General features: G+C 39.9%; 1 protein-coding gene across 3 annotated transcripts in view; it reads left to right on the plus strand.

Annotated features, from left to right (window-relative positions):
• The window catches only part of tmem63c (transmembrane protein 63C), a 51,263-nt gene that overhangs the window by 13,814 nt on the left and 11,973 nt on the right, over nucleotides 1-25,476 (plus strand). For 2 of the 3 annotated variants that reach the window (XM_042500477.2, XM_042500476.2), the window contains exons 2-19: nucleotides 7,256-7,481; nucleotides 12,203-12,282; nucleotides 13,886-13,973; nucleotides 16,258-16,295; nucleotides 17,707-17,849; nucleotides 18,781-18,832; nucleotides 18,945-19,053; nucleotides 20,117-20,190; nucleotides 20,331-20,411; nucleotides 20,493-20,613; nucleotides 20,830-20,963; nucleotides 21,102-21,224; nucleotides 22,798-22,951; nucleotides 23,040-23,146; nucleotides 24,443-24,529; nucleotides 24,657-24,722; nucleotides 24,829-24,991; nucleotides 25,088-25,193. In XM_042500477.2, coding sequence (XP_042356411.2) covers nucleotides 7,272-7,481; nucleotides 12,203-12,282; nucleotides 13,886-13,973; nucleotides 16,258-16,295; nucleotides 17,707-17,849; nucleotides 18,781-18,832; nucleotides 18,945-19,053; nucleotides 20,117-20,190; nucleotides 20,331-20,411; nucleotides 20,493-20,613; nucleotides 20,830-20,963; nucleotides 21,102-21,224; nucleotides 22,798-22,951; nucleotides 23,040-23,146; nucleotides 24,443-24,529; nucleotides 24,657-24,722; nucleotides 24,829-24,991; nucleotides 25,088-25,193 — 1,936 coding nt within the window. In that variant the 5' untranslated portion in view covers nucleotides 7,256-7,271. Of the gene's footprint in view, nucleotides 1-3,926; nucleotides 4,398-7,255; nucleotides 7,482-12,202; nucleotides 12,283-13,885; nucleotides 13,974-16,257; nucleotides 16,296-17,706; nucleotides 17,850-18,780; nucleotides 18,833-18,944; nucleotides 19,054-20,116; nucleotides 20,191-20,330; nucleotides 20,412-20,492; nucleotides 20,614-20,829; nucleotides 20,964-21,101; nucleotides 21,225-22,797; nucleotides 22,952-23,039; nucleotides 23,147-24,442; nucleotides 24,530-24,656; nucleotides 24,723-24,828; nucleotides 24,992-25,087; nucleotides 25,194-25,476 lie in introns of those variants that run through there. The other variant, XM_088087285.1, reaches the window with a different exon arrangement.

Consider the following 25,476-nt stretch of genomic DNA (forward strand, 5'->3'; position numbering starts at 1 on the left):
TATGACAGTAGCGAAGGAGGAAGTCGTGTTTTGTAGTATTAAGAGCAACAGTGTCATAGAAAAGTGGCAGGGGTTGTGGAATTGTGAAACAAACACAGGACTTTTACCCAGGAGATTGGGGTTTATGTCCTGCATGAAACCAAAAGTCTGCATTAAATTATTTAAAGTTATGTAACATCGTGCAATATATCCCCCAAAAATGGTGCATAATGCATAATCGCATTATGTACAAAACATAAAGTTACACACTTAATGTCAAGGTACATGTTTAGGTTTAGGCAAGCAAAGTTTGGTTTAAGGGAATAAACGGGGTTGGGCATCTAATTTTACGTACCCAATGTAAAGTTACATACTTGACATAAAGTTGAGTAGGGAAAGAAACATGGAGAATAACTCAAAATTTCCTTGGTTCACACAGGACATGAACACCAATCTCCAGGGGAAAAGTCTTGTGTTTGTTTGAACCATCCACCACCCCAACATGCATCATGAACTTTTGCTCTTTATATTACTTCTTTGTTTACTCCCGTCAGCAAATTGTTCACGTGACGGCAGCCTTTCCAATTATGTGGATTACATACAAATTACTGGTTCATGATTATGTGATATACAAATTCTGGTCCATTACTTTTCATAAGTGCATGAGAACAGTCTGTGTCTCATCACATCACATTGTAATCATGTGACGTCCAACCATGATTCTTTTCCAAAACTTGACCTAACTGGTAGAGGTGCGAATTCACAAGATATCAGTGTGCAAAAGTTTTTGTAAGATAATAAATGAACCAGTATTTGAGAACATGTTGACCGGAAACACAATTTAAAATGAATTCTAATGTTGTTCTGTATCTGGGTAATGTGTAAAAAGTCTTTTGTATGCTTAAGAGCGGGTATTCTTTTACTCAAGAAGTGTTTACATGATTTTGGCTGCCTGTTGATGCCTTTATTAGCCTTTCAGCATACTGAAAGCGAGAGGTTCTTTCACAGTGTGTCATCTCCGGTCTTGTCTCATGATTTATTGGCTTGTTAACAGTTCATTAGAGGAGGGTTGTTTTAACAGAATACCTTTTAAACACCAGGATTTCCATAATCAGACTCTTGGTTGTGGATTAACATGCAGAGCACAGCTAAAGATCACTCATGAATATTCTACCAGCGCTGGGCCTTTGAGATGAAATTGTTGACGTGGGAAACGTCAAACCTCTCGCTTCCGTGCAGGTATCGTGGCAGGGGGAAAGCTGCATGTTTAACAAGGCTGCAGTCGGTGCAGTCTAAGTGAACAACAGCTCTGAAGCCATTACTCTTTTATTTATGATGATTGCAAGTTGTCCTTGGGGATATTCTTTTATCTCACAGTGGCTGGCAGTTGATAAGGTGCAGAGGTCTGGAAGTCAACGCAAGTTCACATTTTATTTATGGTTCATCTCGCGGGCAAAACGGAGCCATCTCTCTCTCATTCCCTCAGGTAGGTCATGAATCTTGATCCAACTGAGCGTTTGACGATGGGAGAGAAAGCTGCTCGGGGGTGCTGTCCACCAAGTGGTTTATGCTGTTGATTAGGTTTCGGTGCAGCTGGGAGGTAGGAACTGACCCCTTTAAAACATGTTCAGATGTGAAGATGTTTCCTGTCATGGCGTATGATAAGATAAAACAGAATCTTCTTCTCATTTCAACCTGACAAAGCACTTGTTGAAGGACTTGTTAAAGTGATTGAAAGGGTGGTAAAAGTGAGTAGTGGATGCTAACACGCTTGGTTTCAATTTTGGTAGGGAACCTCGTTCCTGTTTTGTCTGCCTGGTGTTTTAAGCCATGAATGTTAGTCGGTCCACCCCTTTGGTTTGGACACAAATGTCTCCACTGCTATTGAATGGATTGTCATATTTTCTTGTGAAGGTTTTCTTGGTCCATTGAGGATCGACAATAACAGACTTTGTCAACCCCCTGTTGATTTTTCAGTACCTTACCGCTATTTTGTTTGGATTATAAGTGACAGAGTTTAAAAAGTATTTGATGGATTGTAATACAATTTGCTATAGATAGTCATGATGCCAATAGGATAAATCCTAATAACTTTGGTAGTAACCATAGACTTTAATATACGGACCAAAGATGGTGCCCATTCATTCCAATGCAGTTGCTCGCCTAGCGCATACGACAAAAAAATTCTCTAGATCAGTAGTTCCCAACTGGTGGGTCACGGTCCAAAAGTGGGTCAGGGGTTCCATTCTGAATGGACCCTAAGCGACTCATGATGGTGTCAAGTTTGTAAAAAGATATACTTTATTTTGAAGTACATTGACACGAGCGCAGAGATTCTATTTTTTATTTTTAAGAGCTTCTTCAGTTAATTCTTGCAATATGTTTTTTTTCTTTGTGTTATAAGCCAACAGGTTGGATACATTTTGTGAAATAAAACTGACTTTTAGGTAATTAATAATGTGTGGACCATGAACTAATGACTAAGGAGAAATCTGAACCTTGTGACTGGACCAGTTGGGAGCCACTGCTCTATTCTCTGGGTTTACTTCTGCTGTTAGTGGCCTACTGAATATGGGCTTAAGTGTTTCTCTCGCTAGCCCCACCCGTGAGTTTCTGCCCAGCTCATAGACTTTAAATTTTGATGATGTTACACAAGTTTTTTAAATCACTTCTCTCAAATAATAAAACAGCTAGAGCGGTCTTATGAATTCACTTTACTGTAATGCAGCCTTTACAATCAGGAAAAGACAACCCTTATGATAGTACAGTATCCAAAAAATATGACAATATTCAGTCTCATATCAAGATTTTGATATATTTTCATATATTGTCCAGCTGTAAAATGTCTCAAGAACTACTGGATTAAGTCCAGTAAAATTTGGTGCAGACATCATAACCCTGTTAGAATAATTTATGCGATCTTCTGAATTTTAATTTGGCGCCATCAAGTCAAAATTGAATCTGACAAAATAGAACTGCAATGATCGGAATGAAAAACAATGAATAGGATACTGCTAATACATCCATTGTTTTAGTCATTACTCAAGAAAAAATGTTTGCTGGTTCCAGCTCCTGAAATGCGAAAATGTTCTGCTTTTATTTGTAGTTTATGAAAGTAAATCATATATGATGTAGTAAATGTGTGACAGTCTTTGCATTTTGGACTGTTGGAAAAAAATAAGCAATTTGAAGAGTTTGAAGACTTTTGTTTTTGACTTTTTATAGACTAAATTAATAATGAAAATACTAGATTATTACTAGGTTATTTGATATGAAATTATCATTATTATGAATACTGTCATCACAGCCAGCTGTATTTTGTGTTTAGTTCTAATCTACTGTATATATATTAGCATGTGAAACTAAGATGACGACCACAGTAAATATTACATCTTCTGCACATCAGCAGTTTATCATTGCCACTGTGAGCATGTTGTTATGCTGGTGTTTTTATGTAGCTCAGAGTCTGTGCCTACAGTGTTCAGTCTTGAAACTCTAAGTCTTGTTTCTTTCGCTTTACATTTTAAGTCAACATGCATAGTTGGTAAGGCGACCGAAAATGAATGGAACATTTAAGGAATCCCAGAGGCGACATCAGAGGCTGATTTAATCAAAATGTTATCAGGGATTGTTAAAAAGATATCTGGATTGAATCAGAGTTCATTGCAAGTCATCAATCTTCTGACTCACACTTTAATTGTTTTGTCTCCATCACCTCAGGGATGACATCCTCTTTCTCTCTCTCTCTCTCTCTCTCTCACACACACACACACAAACACACACACACACACGCAGATACCTCAGCTGTTTTTTCTGGTGCAATGAGCAGATTAGCTGACCCGAGCTGGCTTTTTCCTCTTAACAGCTTTCCTTTTTTTCTGCTTCTCTGACTTAAACTCAGGTATATCTCATCACCAGCTCGCTGCTCCTGCACTGACTTCAGCATCTGTGATCATAATAGTCTAAGTGAGCACAGAGGAGAGATTTCACTCATGCGGCCAGCGGGAGGCACAACGCTGCCAAACATCAGCTTGTAATCTGCTGCGTTGGCTTGGAAGCCTGAGTCAGGGATGAGGAGGAGAGAAATGAGCAGAGGGAAAGGATTAGAAATAGTTCAGATATGAAGAGTTCAATAAGCTGGAGAGGAAATAGATACCATGGGATAACTGTTTGAGTGCTTATATACGAGGGCTGAGACTGAAAGAATGTCCATGGAGTCTCGTGGTTAAACTGCTGTGTCATGCTGTGACGTTTGGCCAAATGTGGTGTGAAACCAAACCATAGTGAGCCTGTATCCTTCAGCATCCTGCTCGGCTCCGGAGGTGGAGAGTTTTGCTGTTAGCATCAGCAGTCAGCAGCGCTCATGGTGAATGACTCGTCTCATGCAGGAAGACGAACAGCCCAGTGAGCCGATAAAGGTCTGTTTAAGCTTGTGCATGTCAGATTTTCTTAGAGCTCCACTTTGCAGCTAGTTTACACAGCTGCTCGTTGATTTGTTTGCTATGAGCTCATCTGTAAAAATAAATGCAGAACTGTTTACTTTGTCCTGCAGCTTTCCATTTTAGGCTTTTCATGATTTAATTAATGAAAAAAAAAGAAAAATGCTGCAAAAAGTATCACTTTTATCTAAAAAAAAAAAAACTACTGAGACTCAGTCTGGAAGCTTTGGTTGATTTATTGTTCTATTAGTCACATGACTTTAATGTCTCATGTAAATCACTTGTTAGTTTGCCATCAGTTTTTTTAGACACAAAACTTTATCATCCAACATCTGTGAAAAAATACTAAATACGTTTGATGAGACTGTTTAATTTGTTTCTTGAAGAACTGCATGTCTCTCCTTGTGCTGTCTGTGCTTATTAATCCATTTTTAGCTGTAAAATAATCCCTCTGTGCATGTGTATCGCTTTCTTTGTTATTGGCAGAGAGAGAAAACGTGATGTACTCTATGGTACATCAGCTTCTGTGGAAACACAGCTCTGCAGACTGTGTGTGTGTGTGGCTGTGTGTGTGCGCGCATGTTATGGATTTGCTTTGTGATCCGTCCTCAGGAGATCTCCTCAGTTGTCTCCACAGGGAGGCTCAGATGCTGCATTTCTGACATCTGAATATCGACTCTTATACAGTTTCAAAACAGGAAACAGACTACAGTGGTGCCAGTAGAGCTGCTACTGTGTTGTATTTTTATGCGTGTGTATGTCTCCAGACCTCTCTGACAGTGAGATGTACAGCAGTCCGGCAGCTCTGCCATTGATCAGCTCACCCTCCTACACCACAACTCCTGCTGTGGATTCTGTTGCACAAGAAGCGCCGTTTGGTAAAGGCTTCACAAAGCTGTGATGGAGCTTCTCAGGAAGTGACATCATTGGTGCAGTGATAAATCACACCATGGTTCAGTAATGTGTGGAGGCCTTTGGCATCCTCGCCCTCTTTTTCATTTCAATCTCTTGTTACCTCACAGGTCTTGTGAGAGTTTGGCAGCAGAGGGTTGGGATGCAGTTTTGGCTGCCGTTTACTGCTGCGGCGTGTTTACTACTGAGCATGCCGCTCTGCCACAGGAACAACATCTCACAATATATCATTGAGTCTGTCTTTTGTGAAATCTGATGATTGACATCTTTCACTCAGGTGGAATCGCAGTATTGATGCAAAGCTTTGTCAGCACTCTGTTGCTGCTCCATTTCCTCCGACTGTTTATTCAGTGAGGAGTGTACACAAGCAGAGCAGCTGGGAGTCGGGACTGTATTGATCGAGAGTGTGGAGGAGAGTGTGTGCGGCTGGAGGACAGATGGTTCAGGCCTCCAGTCTGTGGTCATGGCAGTGTGAACGATCATATCCTGCACATGCTTCCATAGACAGAGGCAAATACACACAAACCACCAATCCTCAACAAGCTGTTCAGGGCTGCAGTTTTAAGCTTCTACTCTTGTACTGTTAAACTGTGTTGTCACAACAGAAATATGCTCTCATCTATGTGGTAAAATGGCCTCAAAAGAGCCTATCTGTCAGCTGATCAGTTTGTGATGTATACACTTGCACTTGTCGGATAAAGAAAAAGATCAAGATCAATGGCTGCTGATGGACTGTGATGGTCATTAGACTGATCCTTGAAAATGGACTCATAATGCGCATAGAGTGAGTGGCAGCCGCTTGTCTGAGAAAAATAACTTGAATATTAAAAAAAATAGATCATCAAATTACAATTTCATTGCTTCTTAGCTTACCAATGCCAAACCCACTGTCTCCATTAACATCCACACATAACTGGCAGTTTGGGTAAACACAGGCTTGTATAGGGTGAGTGGGTATAGAAGATGGGCGCTATGACAAGACTCCTGTTTAAAGCAAGGCTATGCAGCTATTGAGAGAAGAAAAAACACATTCTTCCTCTTATGAAATAAAAAGTTGAATTCATAAGCACTATGGAAGCTTTTGGTGGTGCCTGTTTACAAAGTTTTTATCATATTGTTGCAGACATATTGCAGATTCAGTTTTCTGAATTTATGACCTTTCTCCTCTTTGTGCTACTGTAGAAATACCTTAGCGTTTTAGCAAAATGCTTGACACTAAGTTAGATAAACTGTTGAGTATACTTTGTTCTGTGTAATTCTTATCAATTCAGTTTTCCATATCAAAAATAAAGATTAGAAAATTGGAAAAATAAATTCACTTTTCTAACATTGTGTTTTTGTTTGTCAAATCAAAGCAGAATTTACGTTTCAGAAGTTGTTGTTCTAGTTCACTATTTATGAAATATTTGTTAGAAAAACAAAAAAATTGGGAAATAGAAAACTGAGTTTTTGGTCCGTGTAACGTCTTGCAGTTCAATTTTCCATATCAAAAAGGAAAATTAGAAAATTGGAAAACTGAATTCAATTTTCTACTATCAATGAATAAACACTATGTTTTTCTGTCATTTATAGCATGCAGCGTTTCATGGAGAGTTAACAATGGCTTCATTCTGCATAATAGTGCATAAAATCTTCGCCATCGTTGAGATCGGATTGGGGTCATCTCCTGCTATCATTACGCAATATCTAAATATAGCTGCAGCGGTCGCTGTTTAGCAAAAGTTAAATCAAAACTGTCACTCATATCTCAACAAACAATGACTGGATTATTAGTAAACCCAAAGTTATTGCACAACAAATCTGTGTGTGTAAAGCCCAAGGTGTGTGTATCAAAGACGATAAAACAAAAGCCAAAGAGACCTTAAGTTCAACGGTCGACCGATCGTGGCTAATGGTCTCTTTCTTTGTTTCTTTTTTTCCTGCAGGTATGGTCCTGTACTGATGGCGCACTCTGAGCTGTTTGTGACGAGAGCTCCCTCTGTGGAGGGGAAAGGTGTTGAGCTGGATGTCCTGAGTTTTCTGGACTCTTTAGGGGATGAGAACAGTACTGCAGAGAGATGCTACCGCTCACACTCCCGCAGCAGCGTCCTCCAGGGTCTGCCGTTTGGAGGGGTGCCTACAGTCCTCGCCATCAATGTCGTGCTCTGGATGGTACAGACTCACACTCACCCACACAACCAATAATATACACAGTTTACACTGTTGACTTCAGAAAAATGGCAAATAAATAATTGTTTGGAAATTATAACACGAGTCAGCTTTAATTATTATCATTTTGCCATTTTTCTTTAGTCTCACTTTTTTTTAATAACATCTGAATCTGAATTATGCAAAGAGAGGGACCTTAGAATGTGGACTGCAACTATTGATTAATCTGTTGATTATTTTCTTGATCTTTGATTTTAAATGTCAGAAAATAGCAAAACATCACAAGTTCACAGAGCCCAAGTGATGTCTTACAATGCAACAAATTTGCCTTAAAAAATGTTTCTGCAAACCATGGAAATTGAACATTAGTACATTAATATTTGGCAAATACAGTGCTAAAAAACAAAACAAAAACAAATGTCTAAAAAACAGTGAATGTTTACTTAACAATTAAAATAGAAATGAATAATTTCTAAAAATGAACTAATTATATGTCAGTTAGTCAGACATTTTCCGTAACTGCTTGTCCTTGTAAGGGTCACGGGGGGGCTGGAGCCAATCCAAGCTGTCATCGGGTGGAAGGCGGGGTACACCCTGGATAGGTTGCCAGACTATCGCAGGGCCGACACATACAGTATATGTCAGTAACTTCTTAAAAACAATCATGAAGTGACTAATCGTTTCGGCTTTAGTTAGAACCTTGTTTGCTGTGTTTAACAGGAAGCTTGTTATTCGTATTTACACTACGACTCATCTCTTTTTTGTATACTGCTGCAGCGTATAGCGTCTCTGTAACAAGGTCTGTGAACACATCCAGAGCTGCCAACACCCTGTTGAGATATTATGAAGTGCTCTGATACAAATAGACAACAAGAGGTGATACTTGGTCAGAGGACTGCTTCTGTACAAATGCAGTATCGAATGGACATCCTGTCTCAAGCACTTCACTCTGCTCCTGATGATGATAGAGTGCGACAGCAGCATCAGGAGTGTTAGAAGTGCTGCACATCACACATAAATGTGTGAAATGAATGCAGACCTACTGTGTATTGGAAACATGTCAACACACACACACCTGCTCAGTTTGTAAATTCATTGAGAAGACCTTCTGCTGACTTTTTATATCCCTCCTTACCGTGTTTCCAAAAAATGTAAGGCCAAGCAAGTATATTTTTATAGCACATTTTGGCAACAAGACAATTTTAAGTGCTTTATGTAAAACATGAAATGGCAAAGAGACAAAGTGCAAAACACTGTGCATACACACTGTAAAAGGACATTTAAATTAAAATTAAAAACACCTGCTAGAGGATAGATGATAACAGCTAGACTAATACAAGTATAAATTACAAGAAAAAAAGTTACTGTACAGTGCAAGCAATGAATAAATATATTTTATTTTAATAAAAGGCAGTGGCAAACAGAAACCTCTTCAGCTTTGATTTAAAAGAATTTAGAGTTGTAGCAGACCTGCAGTTTTCTGGAAGTTGTAACTTCTGGCGTACTAATGTCCTCGCTAACCTTAAATACTGCCATCATACTACACCTAATGCTAAATCTAAATCTAGATCAGGCAAGTTCAGTGTCAAGTGCATACAGTGTGTTATATTAGACTTTTAACCCTTAAAAACCTGAGAAAATGGTTTGCTTTCTTTTAAAGAATTGGGGAGAAGGCGATGAGCAATTTAATGACAAATGGCAATAGCAAACAATAAGCACCAATAAATAGTAGCAAACAAAAACAAACAAGAAAACTACCTATACGTTTGTTGTATTTTTTCTTAAAATGATTTTAAATTTAAGATTATTATGATTAGAAATATAGTTTTCTGGACATTTTCCTCAATTTTTTGAATAATTATCTAATGTTCCTTCCCTCTTTTTTATCAAATATAATCTTAGGTAATTTTCTTGTCATCTGTTACTAATTTCTTGCAATGTTTGGGACATTTCTTGCCAAGTTGGTCATTTCCTTTTTCCCTTCCTGATTTCGAAAGAAATCAAACCAATTTGCGCGGTCTTCAAAGGTTCAAAAATCTTGTGAAAGGCATCTGAACGCAGCACAGGACAACTGATGTTGATCCAGGTTTCAAAGGGTTAATACGTATCTCCACCAGCTGAAGAACGTAGGATGTCAGAGCTGTAGATATGACTCTGCATCTGAAGTATGCAATGTCTTCATTGACACAAAAAAACAAAAACAAAAAGGCATTAATAACAGGAATGAAACCAGGAACAACTCTTAACTCTTAACTTGACTGAGACGTTCTCTTCACCTATTTCAGACATCAGATCAGTTTACTTAAAAACTGCTTCATACGACTGCCACTCAACCTGTAAAAAAAGGTGTATAACGTCCTCTGTGACTGTGGAGGAGCTTTCCTAAGTGTGTTAAATCTTGGATTTGGAGACTAAACATTTTTGACAGGGAGTCTGCAGTCCAAGCTAGAGGCATGAAGTTTGACACTTGAGCTTTTACTCGCTGGGAACAGCATAATGACAGTTGCTGCCAGGTTGTTTTATGAGAGTTGAGTTCTTGAGGCTTGACCCTTACTTGGGACTACAAGTCAGGACGCCTCAAACTCGGCTGCTTTATTTTTGACTGTTCTTTTTATATTCATCCCTCATAAGTCCCCCAACTTAATAAAAAATGCAATTGCATATCTCTGGAAACCCCATTAACAAAATGACCAGAACTAGTCCAGACAAAAGACTGAGTTATTGTGTCCGGATGCTTTTAGAAGTTTGTTCGTTGTCATCTGCTCTATTGGTAGACTACTTTTATGTTTGTTACCATAGGAGGAAAACAGGCCTAACTTAAATAATGATAAGCAAAAAAAACCCACAAAACATTATCTTCAATTGGGAGTCAAACAAACCTCACAATTCAATGGCATAAAAAACTTTAGTTTAACTTTAGTATTGCAGATATCGGATTTTCAGGGTAGAATTGCCACTATAATAATTACACTTCATCAAAGTCATTTATCGGCTGCAATGATGATTCAGACTCACCGACAGACAGATGCTGGAGCGTAGCGTTTCTGACAGAGGGTGAATACAGGAAGCTTGCATATAAACATGTTCTAGTAGAAACCTTAAATAGAAGTATGAATCTGGAAAAACAGCAAAACAGCCCCCCTTTAAACTGCTCCTGGGTGTCAATGGTTGTTTATACGATGACTGTTGACCTGTCCAGGTTGTACACATTTTCACACCCAATGCATGCTGGGATACAGCCCTCAAAGACCCTGCAGAGGATAAGCAGATATATGATGGATGGTCGGATGTACAGTCCTAGATATCGATCTGATTCGTATCAATTAAAGACACAGTGAGAAGAGCGAATTTGTATTGCATTGTAGATTAAAACTAACATATTTCATTCTACATTCTGCTGCTGAGCCAGGAACTTTAATTTGTTATGTTTTCTGTAAAAAGTTTCCAAAAACTCAACCAAATTTTAAATGAAGCCTTTGCCTTGCAAAACACGTTGCTGCTTTTTATTTGTCAGGGCGTTTCTCATAATAATGTGAAAGTACGCACACAGATGCAAACAAACATTATGTGCATATCATGAATATCAAATCGCATTGAATCTGCACGTTTGAATTTTCCTCTCATGTAGTAGAATACACTGTTTGCAGTCGTAGTACAGCATATTGTTCCTGCTGTCTCCAGATAATAATAGGCTGTCAGGCCTTGTCAAGCTTGATCTTTGCATTGATATCACTCTCAATCTGCCACCTCAGCGTTTTAATTGGCTCGTTTTAACGTTGCCTGGTTGTCAAGACAACACAGAGGGTCGAGCACTGTCTCTTAATGACAAGCATGAGTCAAGGCACGCGTTCCCCTCCAGGTGACGGGAGCACGCCTCTGCATCATTTCCATCATCATACAGAATAAATCATCTGTGGGATTTAAAGAGAGCATGCCTACGCATCAAAGACCAAAAGAAATAAAACAACAGAGAGATTTTTATTTCAGGAAGGAGTTTGGACCCTGACTGTTGTGAATACTCATTATTCAGATATATTAGTTAAGGCCACCCCGGTTGTCTGTGCCTGGCTCTAGATCACTAAAAAATGATTCATTTAACAATTATGTGAGCTTTTTACTTATTAACATGGTTGTCATCCCTGCACACCAAGCCAAATGTCATCTAAACTCAAATGAGTAAATGATTTAATGCTGTGATTAAAATCAAACATTCATCAGCACTTTTGCTCCATTTGCATTTGTCAACATTTATGCATCATCATCCAGTTATGCTCTTTATGTTAAACCACGCCTGTTCAGCATGAATCCGCTGTTATAATATGTCATTACATGTCACTGAATGGGCTCTTTTCTTAACTGCATTGTGAAGCTTTGGCTAAGCTCTCTAATTGTGGCAGAATGGAGGCTATTTAGATTTATTCTTGGTATTGACCACACTCATTTGTCATTAGTGCACAGCATGTGTTTGCGTGTGCATGCTGACCTGGCTCTGGTAGTTTCCAAGACAACCACGTACCACTTTAAAGAAAGGAGATGGCTCATTATTTCTGCTGCATTTTGAACCCTTCTATTATTCGCAGGCTCTTTACGAGACTGACGGAGCTGAGCTTTCAAAACGAGCAGTATGGAAAGGTTTTGGATAATATTACTGCAGGCCCTGAGCAGATTAGCATTAAATCAGGTACTTAGGAGCTCTGCATTCATGTTCTTGTCTTGTGTTACAGTTCCTGTTGCTCATCTTCTCCTGCCTGAGGAAGGCTGCATGGGACTACGGCCGCCTGGCTCTGCTGATGGAGAATGACAGGTAAACCCTCCACTCACTGTCTTGCACTAAAAATTGGATACACTTGATGGTTTGTGAGCCATGACATTTAAGATGGAGAAATAATTCTCAGTGGAACCACTCCTCTTAGTACTGATGCTGAAGCCTCCAGCTCCCTCTGCTGAGGGTAAATGGTACTGCGAGGAGGCAAATCACTGCGAAGAGCTGCCTTTGCTTCCTCGTTTGTCGTCACAGGAGTGATAACTGCAACTGTGGCAATTTATTCTTGCAGCATTATTAGTATCAGTATATCATAGACCAGACATGCACTTACACAGTATACTGTATGCAAACACAGAGTGTCAGAGGGACAAACTTCTTACTCTTTTAACATTAGAGCTGCACTTAAAAGTTGTTTCCACTATTGATAGTTATTTGTCTCAAGATATTACATGTCAGAGAAGTGTGAGAAATGAAATAATTTATAATGATAATTTCCCAGGAGGACATTTAAAATAATTTGTTTTAAAATATAATAATGATAATAATATTAATAACAACATTAACAGGTTTAAACAGTTACAACAACAGCTAAAACCATATGCTTTTCAATTTACAGCAATATAAAACACAAAAAAGCTTAAAATCCTCACTTTTTAGAAGCCAGTGTTTGGCAATTTGACCTTGATAAATAATTTAAGCAAGGCTCAAAGGCTGGCATTGCTCTATATTTTTCTTTTTGTCAACAAACCCTATAAGAAGGTCGAAACAAACAATGTGATAGTCTCCCTCACAATACTTGCCAACTTTTTTTCCCTGTCCATGACACTCGATCCAATGTTCCTAGTAGAGCGGTAAATCTATAAAATCTATAAATGGCCTCCTAAAAGTGGGTAGCTGGAGGGTTTTTTTTCAGCAAATGTTAAACATAAGAAAAAATGCATGTGTGTAGAACCATTTTCACCTGCAGATTAACACATATTTGATGTGTTAGGTTATTTAGGACAACACAGTTTAGGAATAAGCTTTGACCCCACAGACAATACTTAGGATAAGATAAGATTCATTATTGTTGTGTTTTTATTGGATTAGCTGACAGTAAGAAACTATATCACCAGGCTTCAGATAATTAATCATATGTCAGATACCTTTCAGGATACAAAATGAGTGAAGGTGCACCCAGTCGTCTGAGTCTGCAGCAGTTTTCCTTTGCTTGATCTGAGTCTCCTCTCCAGGCGAGTGCAGGCTTGATTAGTTCTGCCTGACCGGCAGTGGCTTCACAGCACCCGAGGGCATGCAGCATCTGTGTGTTTTGCCAAGCAGTCCTCTCTTGCACTAATTCAGTTATGCTGCTTAATTTGACACGCTGTTGAACTGTCAGTGTTACGGCCCAGAGAGAAATATCCACAAACTCACTCATCACACAGGCTTTATTAGATCTAACCGTACTGAATGTTGTTTAAGTCTTTTTATGTACACACACACACACACACAAACGCACACAGACACACACACACACAGAGTCTGTCTGCAGCAGTTACATTGTGTCTGTGTTGCTGCAGCGCTGAGTTACATATTGGATTGCTGAGGTCGTGTTAGGTCATCATCAATATGGTGATCTTGCTATTTCTTGTCTTCCCTTTAGTCTCACATCCCTGTTTTATGGAGAACCAAGTGAGAAAGAAAAGTCCCCGTCAGAATCCAGCCCCTCTGACTCTGAGACCAAGGACATGGTGAGTTTTGTTTTGTTTGAGTTTTTCATCAGCTTCATAAAGCACAGAGAAACCCCTTTATAGCATTTTCAGATCAATTAAAGCCACCCTGTGGATTTCATCCTGAACAAACACTGTTTTGTTTACACCCAGCTTCTCTCAACAAAACACGTCATGAGTCCTAAAGGCCTAACAAAAATGTTAAATGCATTGCGTACCTCATAAAATATCTAAGGTTTGTTTTATGTGTTGAAACCTGCTTTGTCCACATTCTGTGTTTACATCTGAGAGTCGTCCTTTTCCGCAGCCATACTTTAGAGCTGTCCTGAATCTCATCAAATTTGTTTCCTCAGCAGGCCAAAAACTTCAGCAAAAAAGCTCTAAAACGGCCACTGCATGCTATCCATCCTGCACCAAACGACAGGCAGACAAAGTTAACAACAGGCAAGAGGAGCATTCAGTGGAAATGAAAATTGGATTATTGGAGACAAGATCAAATATAAGCATGGGTGGATTATGAAACAATAGGCCCATTGTCACAGATATGCAAAGTGCCCCACCACCTCTCCTACATAAGAGCAAGACACACACTTTGTGTTGGTTTTCCCTTTATTTTTCTTGTTTTGCCTCACTTTGTAGTCATTATGCAACTTTGTGTGTTTTTTTATTGTCTCTGTGAATTTTTTGTCCCCTTGTGGGAGTTTTGCATCTCTTTGTAGTCATTTGTGTATCTCTAAGGTAATTTTGTGGGTTTTTTTTTTGGTTGGTTTGTGTGTGATTATGGCTGTTTTGCCTAATTAGTAATTACTTTGTGTCTCTTTGCAGTTTTTTGCATCTCTTTGTAATCATTTTGAGTATATTCCTGGTCCTTATGTGTTAATTTGAGCGGTATTTTGCAGGTGAAGGCCGGGGGGGCTGACACTTTGGGACCGTTTAGGCCAATTCAGTTAACCATCCACGGCTAAAAGGAGAGTGAATACTGGACTTACAGTTGCCAGATTGACACAAACACCACTCTGAATGAATGCTAATGTTGCTGCGTGTCAGCTGGATGTGTAAATAGGCACACATTGACACATGGCAAACATGGTAAAAGGCTGTTATAGCTTATAGTGCTACAAGAGAGTACACTGGCTTATTAACCCAGGAAAAACAGTGTTACCTCTGTGTTGGTCCAAAATTCTCTCCATATTTAGTTTTGTCACCTAAAAAGAACCTAACAAATATTTGGACAATTTCTCTACATATCTTTTTTTCTGCCCTCAAATCTGGTGCAGAACCAACTTAGCCAAACAACTTCCTTACAGACAACTGAAATGTGTTTCACTATTGCTCCCTTTATTTCCAGCCAGTGCACCTCGGCTAACAGCATGGTGAAATTTAAAGCTAAAGCCAGGAGGGGCAACCAGACAGTCCCTGTGATGTCTATTTCATGGCAGTGTAATGCTACAAAGACAATAAAAGTTGTTTGTCGCAAGTAAAAGGAGACACTCTGCAGTCTGCAAAAAAATGTGACATCATTCTGTGCTTGTGCACGTGCATGCAATACTCATGCTGTAGGAATAAATGCAAATAACAAGGAGACCTGCTGCACACCCTAACACTGCTCTACAGTGCCACTATTGGTTTAAATCTCCACAAATAGTATAATTAGGGTAAATAATCATAATATTTTGGGAGAAGACTGACAGACTCCAGTTACACTACAAGATATAAAAGACAAGGCATTTTGGGAAATGTAAAAACATCATTTTCAAAAAAACACTTCCAGGCCTATTAACATACCATTAATGTTAGACAGCCTGCCAGTCTTCCTGATCACATTCTCATTTATTTACTATAATTTAAAAAAAAGGTGTCATTGCTAATTTATCCAATGAAGTATGAATGTCTAAAAATGCAGCATGGTGCACTTTTACTATGAAGTCTGCGTGTCTACGATGGCATTACGTCAACTGTTGTAAGAGGAAAGTTTGGCTCATGACTCAGCTGGTCTGTCTGTGACTCCATGACACCTGTGTGATAAACTAGGTCACTCTCTGCATGTTTATAACGGTGTAAGACAAAAGAGTCAGACTGGAGTCATCGCCCTGTGCCTACTCAAAGCTGAGGCTGCAGTAAAGTGGTTACTGCTCCAGGCTAGACGTATTAAATCTCCCCCTCTGTGTCACCCTGCAGACCTTATTACTATGCAAATAGTGGATGCATGCAAGTAGCCAGACGTGGTGTGCACAGACCTGCACACATATGTCCTTTATTATCTTTAATAACTAATCTATTGGATGTTTTATGATTCTCCTTCCAGGGCTTCTGCTCGTGGCTCTCATCACTTTACCATATGAAGTAAGTAAACAAAGCAGTTGCCCTATGTAATTATTTTCACCCTTCGCTCATCTTCGCTTCCATCCTTTTATTGGCCCTCTGTCTTCAAAGCTGATGTCACCGGCAAATGTAAAGTCTCTCGTTATATCTCATTTAGCAGCAAAAACAAACGAGTCTGGGCTCATGTGACCGCTGGTGCCGTGGTTTTCCCGTTGAATATTTGCTCTCGCTGCAGTCTGACTGCACACAACACATTTAGGCTTTTAAGAAGGCGATTTCCATGGTGCCCATGGTTTCCATAGTATTATGATGAAGTTTGGGTGCTTCTGTTTTTAGCTCCTGTGCCAGTGGCTCACCCTAGGATCCCTGGGAAAGTGCAAACCCACCCTGAGAGTTCGCAATGTGTGGGCCGCCATGAGACCAGCGTGCCTCTCTTTTCTTTTCTTTTTTTTCATGCTTTTTTTGTTCTATTTTATGATACTGGGTTTCCTAAACCTCCTGCCTGGTAACCACAGCTTCTTGCACCAAAGTGGTGGTGCCACACTTTTATTCATGATGAGGTAGAAGATGTAAGCCCATTTGTCATGGCAATAAATGCTAGATACAGATTGCACGACTCTGATTATCATCAAATGTGCATGGGTGGAAATTCTGCCACCTTAAGAACAATTTGCAGCATTTCTCTTTTTGTCATGCACTGTTAAGAGTTTGGGGTCTCGCTTGGATTTAGCCAGGGTTCCCACGGTTGTGAAAAACCGGGGAAAGTCATGGAATTTCACGAACACATTTTCCAGGCCTGGAGAAGTTAAGAAATTAGTAAAAAACCATTGAAAATTTTGGAAAAGTCATGAAATTTTATTGTTTGCATTGAAGTTGTCACAGTACTTTTCTGTGGAAAATGTCCATGTAACAACAGCAATTGTATTCTCCGTAGCTGCCGATGTGACGTTGCTATGTGTGTGATGTTTGCCATCACAAATATTTCTTCTTTCTTTCTTCTTGCAGTTGATCAGTTTATTGGTTCTCTTCCCTCAAATATCAGACCTTTCGATTATAATAGTGGTGTCATCTTTGACCAGTAGTTAAGTTATTAAACTTGTGCAGTCCTGTTTTCTTCAGCGAAGAAACATTGCAAAAATCAGACATATGTTTCCTTCTTTGGATGTTGAACTGTCTATCTATCTATCTACCTATCTTTCTAAATATCTATCTATCTATCTATCTATCTATCTATCTATCTGTCTTTAGTGTAGTTTGTCTCATTTTGCTGTGTTAACAACAATATTTAAGAACAATATTGTTCTATATTCTAATTCATTTTTACTAGATTTATTCATTCATTTGTATTGTGTGTGTTTTAAAAAGTGCTATAAAAAATAATGCTTACTTATTTACTTACTTCTGAAAGTTTCCCCTCTCATTGTTTCTGCAGGGATGAGGAGATCCGTAGCAAATGCGGCATCGACGCCGTCACATACCTGTCCTTCCAGCGCCACATCATCCTGCTCATGGCGGTGGTTTGCCTGCTGTCTTTGGCTGTAATCCTGCCGGTCAACTTTTCCGGGAACCTCCTGGGTATTTTTGTCTTCAGATGATGGTCTAGCCACCCAACTGTTTGAAAAACCAAGGGATATCCTTAACCTCTGGAGAAACATATGGGGCATCTCACAGGGAGAGCAGCCAGGCCACACAGAGACAATCACACACACCAAAGGATTTGTTGTTTCAATGCACTGAAACTTTAGCTTAAAACAATCTGTGGTAAAGCAGCAGAGTTTTTAAAAAAAGCCAAAGTGTATTGCATTCATGAAATTAGATCAAAGCTGACATCAACTCGAAAGGTCATTTTATGTTCAAATGACCCATAAAACAACATTATGAAGTGAGACTACCACTATTTATATACACAAAGGCTGCATTTCATCTAACAGAGTTGTTAGCATACCAGTGGCAATCCATCAAGCCTAGGATTATAGGAATAGAAAGTGCTTCATTTCCTCTTAACATACACATGTAGGTGTCAGGGGTGGGATGGTGCAGGAAAATTAGCGGCTACGTAGCAGAAATCCCTTTTCGCAGTTGTGTGCTTATTTTGTAGGAAGTGTTGAGTAAGCCATTCCATAACGGGATGAAGGCAGGAGCCATTATGGGGTCTACGAGGAGCTGGGCTGTCTGCAGAAACGTTTTTATAACTGCTGGCTGTCATCTTATGAACCAGTGTGTCACCCTAGTCATTAAATAAACCAACACCCAATGGCAAGCTGCCATGGCAACAGCAAACAAAGGGTCCCCAAGTTAAAACAGCAGAGTTAGGCATGACTGTGATGTTTGAATTTTGTGTGAAATGTCATTGAGATTTCATTAAATTGGATGGGAGACATTTTCTCTGAATAGTGGTATTGCTTCATTGTTGCCTCAGCGTCCAGACAAAAGAGGAGGGGTTTCCTTTAGGTCATTAGAAAATTAAAATGTCTCGCTCTCTTGTCATGTGTCATTATTTCTACAGGAGACAGTCCTGAAAACTTTGGAAGAACAACACTGGCTAATGTTAGTGCAAAGTAAGTCTAACACTTCACACATGTAATCAGACCTCATGAAATAGCACAGAGCCGCGAAAGACTGGACTATCTATATTTGTTTAATCTACAACCGAGTTTTTGTGCCTCACAGGGACAGCTTTCTGTGGCTCCACAGCATCTTTGCTCTGGTCTACTTCATCATAACATCGCTGTGTATGGCTCACCATCTGATCCGGCTGGAGTACAGAGAAGATGAGAAGGTCTGTCACCATCAAATATTGTTTAAACATCGAGGCCTGGCCATTTTTACAAAGCAAAAATATCCATTTTATAAAGCCAATTCCAGTTCAGCGTGTTAGTATAATAGACCCAAACATCATTTATAAATACAGCTGAGGCTGGCAACTATGTCATCACTTTTACAGGTATTTGCTCATAGACTAGATCGTGATAGATGTTAGATGTTAGATTAGATTAGATGTGCTTTTTTGTGCAGACAGACTCAACATGTTTTAACACCACTTTGTCTTCATCAGTGATGAAGACAAAGTGGTGTTGAATACAAACTCATCATTTTTAGATATTTGGTTACTACTTCAAGATGAGTAATAAATTATTTTAAGAAAGTTTATTATTTCCAGAAATGTTCCCATTTTGTTACAATACGAACTCATTATCATAAGTAAGATTCTCATGTTAGAAAGTTTCTAATGTTGTGATACTAACTCATTTTTTGAGAAAGTTTAACATTACGTTGCTAACCTAAGTTTTTATTTTGATTACATATAATATTACTTTGAGATGTTTCCTTTTGTTGTAATACTCAGTTGTTATTTTTGAGAAAGTCTCACTATTTTGAGAAAGTTTCAGTATATAGTGCTACTAACTCATTTTATTAAGAAAGAAAGAAATGATTACTTTTTTAAAGAAAGCTTGTCATTATTCTGAGAATGTTTCTTATTATTTTGCTATACTATGAAGTTGTTTGAGAAGGTTTCTCATTATGTTGTAATACTAAATCATTATTTTGAGAAAGCTTCTCATTATTTTGAATATATTTCATATTATATTGCTATACAAAGCTTTTTTTGTTTGGAAAAGTATTTCAATTTGTTGCTATATCCAGTTACTATTTTGCGAAAGTTTCTTGTTTGAAATACTAAGTCATTCTTTTCTTTTTTCTTTTTTTTTTTTAATTTTCACAATCTTTTTCTATCACATTGGCTGAAATGTGTCTCCATACATGGTTGATACTGCTTGATAAGATGGTGATTTTTTGCACATTACAGCTACTGCTCATGGAGGTTACATTATATGTTACAGGTAGCCAGGACGCTGATGATAACCTCCATACCAAGAGAGATCTCTGACCCAGGACTCATCACCAAACACTTCCAGTACACATGTTCTCTTCTCTTTTTCATTGTTAAGTTAAAGCCTCATATGTTTGATTCATGTCACGAGGAAGCCCTGACCATTGCACATGCACAATCTCACCGCCTTCATTATAAATAACTCCTTTTGCTCCATTCACTAGTGAGGCCTACCCCAGCTGTACTGTCACTGATATCCGTTTCTGCTTTGATGTTCACAAGCTGATGAGGCTGGACCTCGAGAGGTACAGTAGCAGCCATAGATTAGAGCAACACCGTTTGGGATCAGTGTGAGGCTCTTATCAGATGATGTTGTGTTTTTGCAGGCGTAAGGCAATGAAAGGCAGGCTCTATTTTGCCACAAAGGCCCAAAAGGAGGGGAAGATCATGATCAAGACCCATCCATGTGCTCAGATATTCTGCTGCGACATCTGTGGCTTCGAAAAGGTACTTTTATCAGCATAACTGGGATTAGTAAGTGACCGTTTCAGTGGACTTGCAGCATAGTTGTGCTGCACAGAAAATATGTTACCACTGGATGGCACTACAATCCAGAAGTAGGAACATGCAGCTGCAACATATCCTGTCACTGAATATATGTGGATGTCTTTGAGAGTGTAATTTTTTTTAATGAGTGTTGTTTGCTCTAACTTTTTTCTGCAGGTGGATGCAGAACAGTACTACAGCGAGTTAGAAGAAAAACGCACAGACGAGTTTAATGCCGAGAAGAACCGCATCTCCATGAAGAGGCTGGGCATCGCCTTTGTGACTTTTCGTGATGAGAGGATGACTGCTGTGTGAGTTAACTTTGGCACGACAGCGAGTTTTATGTCTGTCAGCTCCTCTCATCACATAAACTCTGTCACAGCAGGGAGCAACCGTGTGTTGATGTTTATATCTGCAGCACTTTCTGTACATCTTGTTTTGTTTTCCAGCATTGTGAAGGACTACAGCTGTGTACGCTGCCGTCGTAGACCTCAACAGTCCAGCATCACCACTGTGGTGCAGTCGCACAAATGGGGGGTCAGCTACGCACCTGCTCCTAGTGACATCATCTGGTCAGTTTCGACATAACCAGAACTCATACTTTGTTCTTATTTAGGGGACCTTTTACATTTTTTCCCCTCTAGATTAGCATGACAGCATCATAATACTCTTCTAGCACTAAAAATAAGAAAATCCATCCATCTGTTATACTGTATTTATCCATTACACGGTTGCAGGGAGCTGTAACCTATCCCAGCATGCATTGGTACACCGACAGACAACCATTCACACTCACTTTCACACCTACTGTACAATCTATTAACCCAACCTGCATGTCTTTGGACTGTGGGTGGAATTGGAGCACTGAGAGCTAACCCACGCAGACACATATTTTGAGTGTAATATCCACTTTTCATGTCTAATGCATCATTTAGACACATTTCCCTGTAATTAACCCTGACATATTTGGTATCTTTGGAAACCTCTGGATCGTGGCTAGACTTTTAACCAAAGTTCAGTGGGCTGTAATTTTGCTTGTCAATGCGACATTATCTTGTAATGATGGACCTTGAAGAGTTTATTTCAGGGATACTCAACTTGCTTTGCTTGGGGGCCACTTTTACAAAATGTCAGGTGGTCAGAAGCCAGTCACAGCAGCCCCAAACATGTTTCTTAGGGTTTTTTTTAGTGTTTTAGGAGGTTTCTTGGATATAGAACATTTCTAGGATTTTAGGACATTTCTACGATTTTAGGATGTTTTGGGGATTTTAGCATGTTTCTAGGATTTTAGCATGTTTTGAGGATTTTTGGACATTAGGGGTTTAGCTAGGACCACTGTTGGGGTATGAGTGGGTTTCTTCACAGGCTTTTTTTTATAAACAAGCTCTATTTTGATGCTGTCTTATGCACTTTGGCACCTTATGTATATCACAAGTACAACAATAATTTCCAGTGTGAATAACTTTTTTTAATATAACTTTTACTTATAAATTTTACTTTATTTAAATTGATCATTCGTTTAGGATCACTGGTCTGTTCATTTAGACAAGAGCTAAACATTATGCAAATTATGCTCTCGGCTTTTTCAAGGTATCTGATAAAACCAACAGCAACATTTAAGATGTATCAGGATGTAGTTGCTCATCTGTATCAGCTCTCAAACACAATTTAAGGCTCATTCCCTTTCCATGATTGGATTAGTGCATGTTTCTTAACTTGGAAAGCAAACGCAGCAGTCCCAGCGAGATTATATAACATGTTAGAGATGCATATGTATGGGATATTAACCAGAGAGATGGTAGCGCTCACTGTTTGTGCTTCATGCCTGATTGGCTGCAGTGGGTTTGTGTATGGATGTGTTTTCACGCACTAACTAGACGACTGGAGCAGTTGCGAGCTGAGCAGGTACTTTTGTTCCTTCATTAAAACGGAGCGTTCAAGTGTGCTGTTTCCAGCCCGCTCTACAGTCCAGTGCGGTGGAAACACGCTCCCCAACTCTCATACAAGAGGCGACTGAGCCGGCTATTTCAGGCTTGTGTCAATATGTACTGTACAGGCATGTCAGGGGAGAGGAGTGTGTTAAACATCCTGTCTGTCCTGCTGGATGATTGTGAATTGAGGCTCATTATCTCTCCATGTCACCAGGGAGAACCTGTCGGTGTGCGGATCTCGCTGGTGGCTCCGCTGCGTCCTCCTCAACATCCTCCTCTTCCTGCTGCTCTTCTTCCTCACCACCCCCGCCATCATTGTCAACACCATGGACAAGTTCAACGTCACAAGGCCCGTGGACAGTCTGCGGGTCAGAGTTTGAGATTGAGTTGAGCTGTGTGTGCTACACTTGAACCCTCTACTGTCTCATTTATGAATCATTTTGTTGTCCAATCTAGAGCCCTGTCATTACCCAGTTCTTCCCAACCCTCCTGCTGTGGGCGTTCTCGGTGCTCCTGCCCTTCATCGTCTACTACTCAGCCTTTTTTGAGTCCCACTGGACCAGGTACTCACCACCCATCGGCCACCACTCTCCTCTCTCCTCTGAAATGGAAATGCCTGTCCTTTGCTTCTTCTTCAAATAGCCCCTTCATGTGAAGCTGCCTGTCTTCCTCTCAACTCCCAGCACTTCTCCTCTCAATTATTTTTTTCTCTTTTCACCCTGTTGCTCTTTTTACTCCCTCCTTCTCTCTGTCACTCTCCCTGCGCTGTTATTTTGGGCGTGTTGTCATAGAGACTTCCATGTGAGAATAATGATATGCACAGTAGTCACCATACGCTGGGGAACTGCACATGGTGACTAGCAGGAGGAGGGGTGGAACAACTGTGCATTAGGAGACAACCTCACACAGCACCTATGAGCACCCTTTTCTTTACATAACCACCCCCACAAACGTGTTGTGCAGGCGTGATGTGCGAAAGACCGAATGCAAATGAGCTGTTTACCGGAGTGAAAAAGTGTAGCTCGTGCTAATGAACCCAATGGTCCTTTAAATCAGCTGACTTTTCATTTATTGTGTTGAAGGGAACGGCATAGATATGTTTTAGAGCTAAACATGCATTGCATAATGATGTTCCTGTGATCCCATGTTATTTGTTTAAAGGGATAGTTCAGGTTTTTTTTTATTAGGAGTTGTATGGGGCACTTATCCGTAGATAATACAATACATACAGTAGATGTCAGTTGGCGCGCCCCCAGTTTGGAGTAGCAGGCAAGCGCCTGACAACGAAGCTGAGCGATCTCCTGCTGCGGAGGTGTCAGCAACAAAGCATATTTCAACCACCTAAAAAAAGTCCCACCTAAAACGAACAATATCAGTTTAAGTGTATGTGATATTCAGAGTATTTTAACTGCTTTACCTTAATGTCAAACAGTGATTTCCAAGGGTAAAAATGAAGCCGTTATGATTGCTCTTCTCAAAGTCAGACTCCATAAAGAAAAACATTGATACAGTGGAGTCTGGTGGGTTTGACGAGAGCACAGACAGGGAACTGAAGCCGTTAGTGGCTTTCTCCCTCTGAACGGGCTGTCTGACGGAAAGGTAAAGCAGTGAAAATATTCTCAATATAGCATACACTTGAACTGATGTCGATTTTTTAGGTTGGACACTTTTGAGGTGGCTAAAATCTGTTTTGGTGTAGACCCCTATCCACAGCAAGACAACGCTTAGCTTCCGTGTCAGACTCCTGTCAGCTTCTCCAAACTGGGAGCGTGCCAGCTGACATCTACTCTATGTTGTACACTGAAGTATCCCATACAACCGGACTTCAAAAAATCAGAATTATCCCTCTAATTTCTCAGATCTGGTGAGAACCAAGTGACGATGCACAAGTGCTTTTTCCTGTTGGTCTTCATGGTCATCATCCTGCCCTCACTTGGTCTGTCCAGGTACACTTAAAGCACGTCTGCAGACACTAAACAAACATATATAACTTCTGCTTTTCTTCTTATTTTCATGAAATTCTTTTCAGTCTACACATTATTTAAAATTGCGTTTATTTTATTTTTTCTGTAGTCTGGACCTGTTCTTCACATGGCTCTTCGATGTACACTTCTTGGATGAAAAGGAGGTCAAATTCCAGTAAGACTACTCATTTTGTTGAAGCAAAACATAAGAGTATTGTGATTCCTAAAAAGAGATTTTTGTTTGCAGCGTACACTCAGGCTTCTTTGTTTCCTTGGTGCAGGTGTGTGTTTCTGCCTGACAACGGTGCATTCTTTGTAAACTATGTGATCACGTCCAGTCTGATTGGCACATCTATGGAGCTGCTTCGTATCCCAGCGCTGACGGTGTATGCAGTCCGCCTCTGCTTCGCTAAGTCCCAAGCCGAACGCATTCATGTCAAACGGGTTAGCTGAGCCTCTCATGCTTAACTCAATGTTTTCACGACAGCAACATTACACTGTGCTCTATGTAAAGATGTAACTCTGCGTTTCCATCTGCAGAGTCAGGCCTATGAGTTCCAGTTTGGCCTGGAGTACGCCTGGACCATGTGTATCTTTGCAGTCAGTATGACCTACAGCATCACATGTCCTATTATTACGCCCTTTGGTGAGCAACATACAGCAACCCTTGATTCTTTATCCTCATCTACCTCTACCCCTTCTGTCTGTCTTCTCAATCTCATCACCTTCTCTCTTAGCCTTGTGTGTGTGTGTGTGTGTGTGTGTGTGTGTGTGTGTGTGTGTGTGTGTGTGTGTGTGTGTGTGTGTGTGTGTCGTCTTCCCTCACTGTAACCTCACTCTCCTCCACTGCCTGCCAGTCTGATGCAGACTGTGTGAATTTGCTGCTGTAGTCCCAGACACTCAGACACAGTGAGTTGCGAGCCAGACGC

This window comes from Plectropomus leopardus, chromosome 14 (genome assembly GCF_026936395.1).
Source record: "Plectropomus leopardus strain MGB_pleo_1.0 chromosome 14, ASM2693639v1, whole genome shotgun sequence".
Classification (NCBI taxonomy): domain Eukaryota; kingdom Metazoa; phylum Chordata; class Actinopteri; order Perciformes; family Serranidae; genus Plectropomus; species Plectropomus leopardus.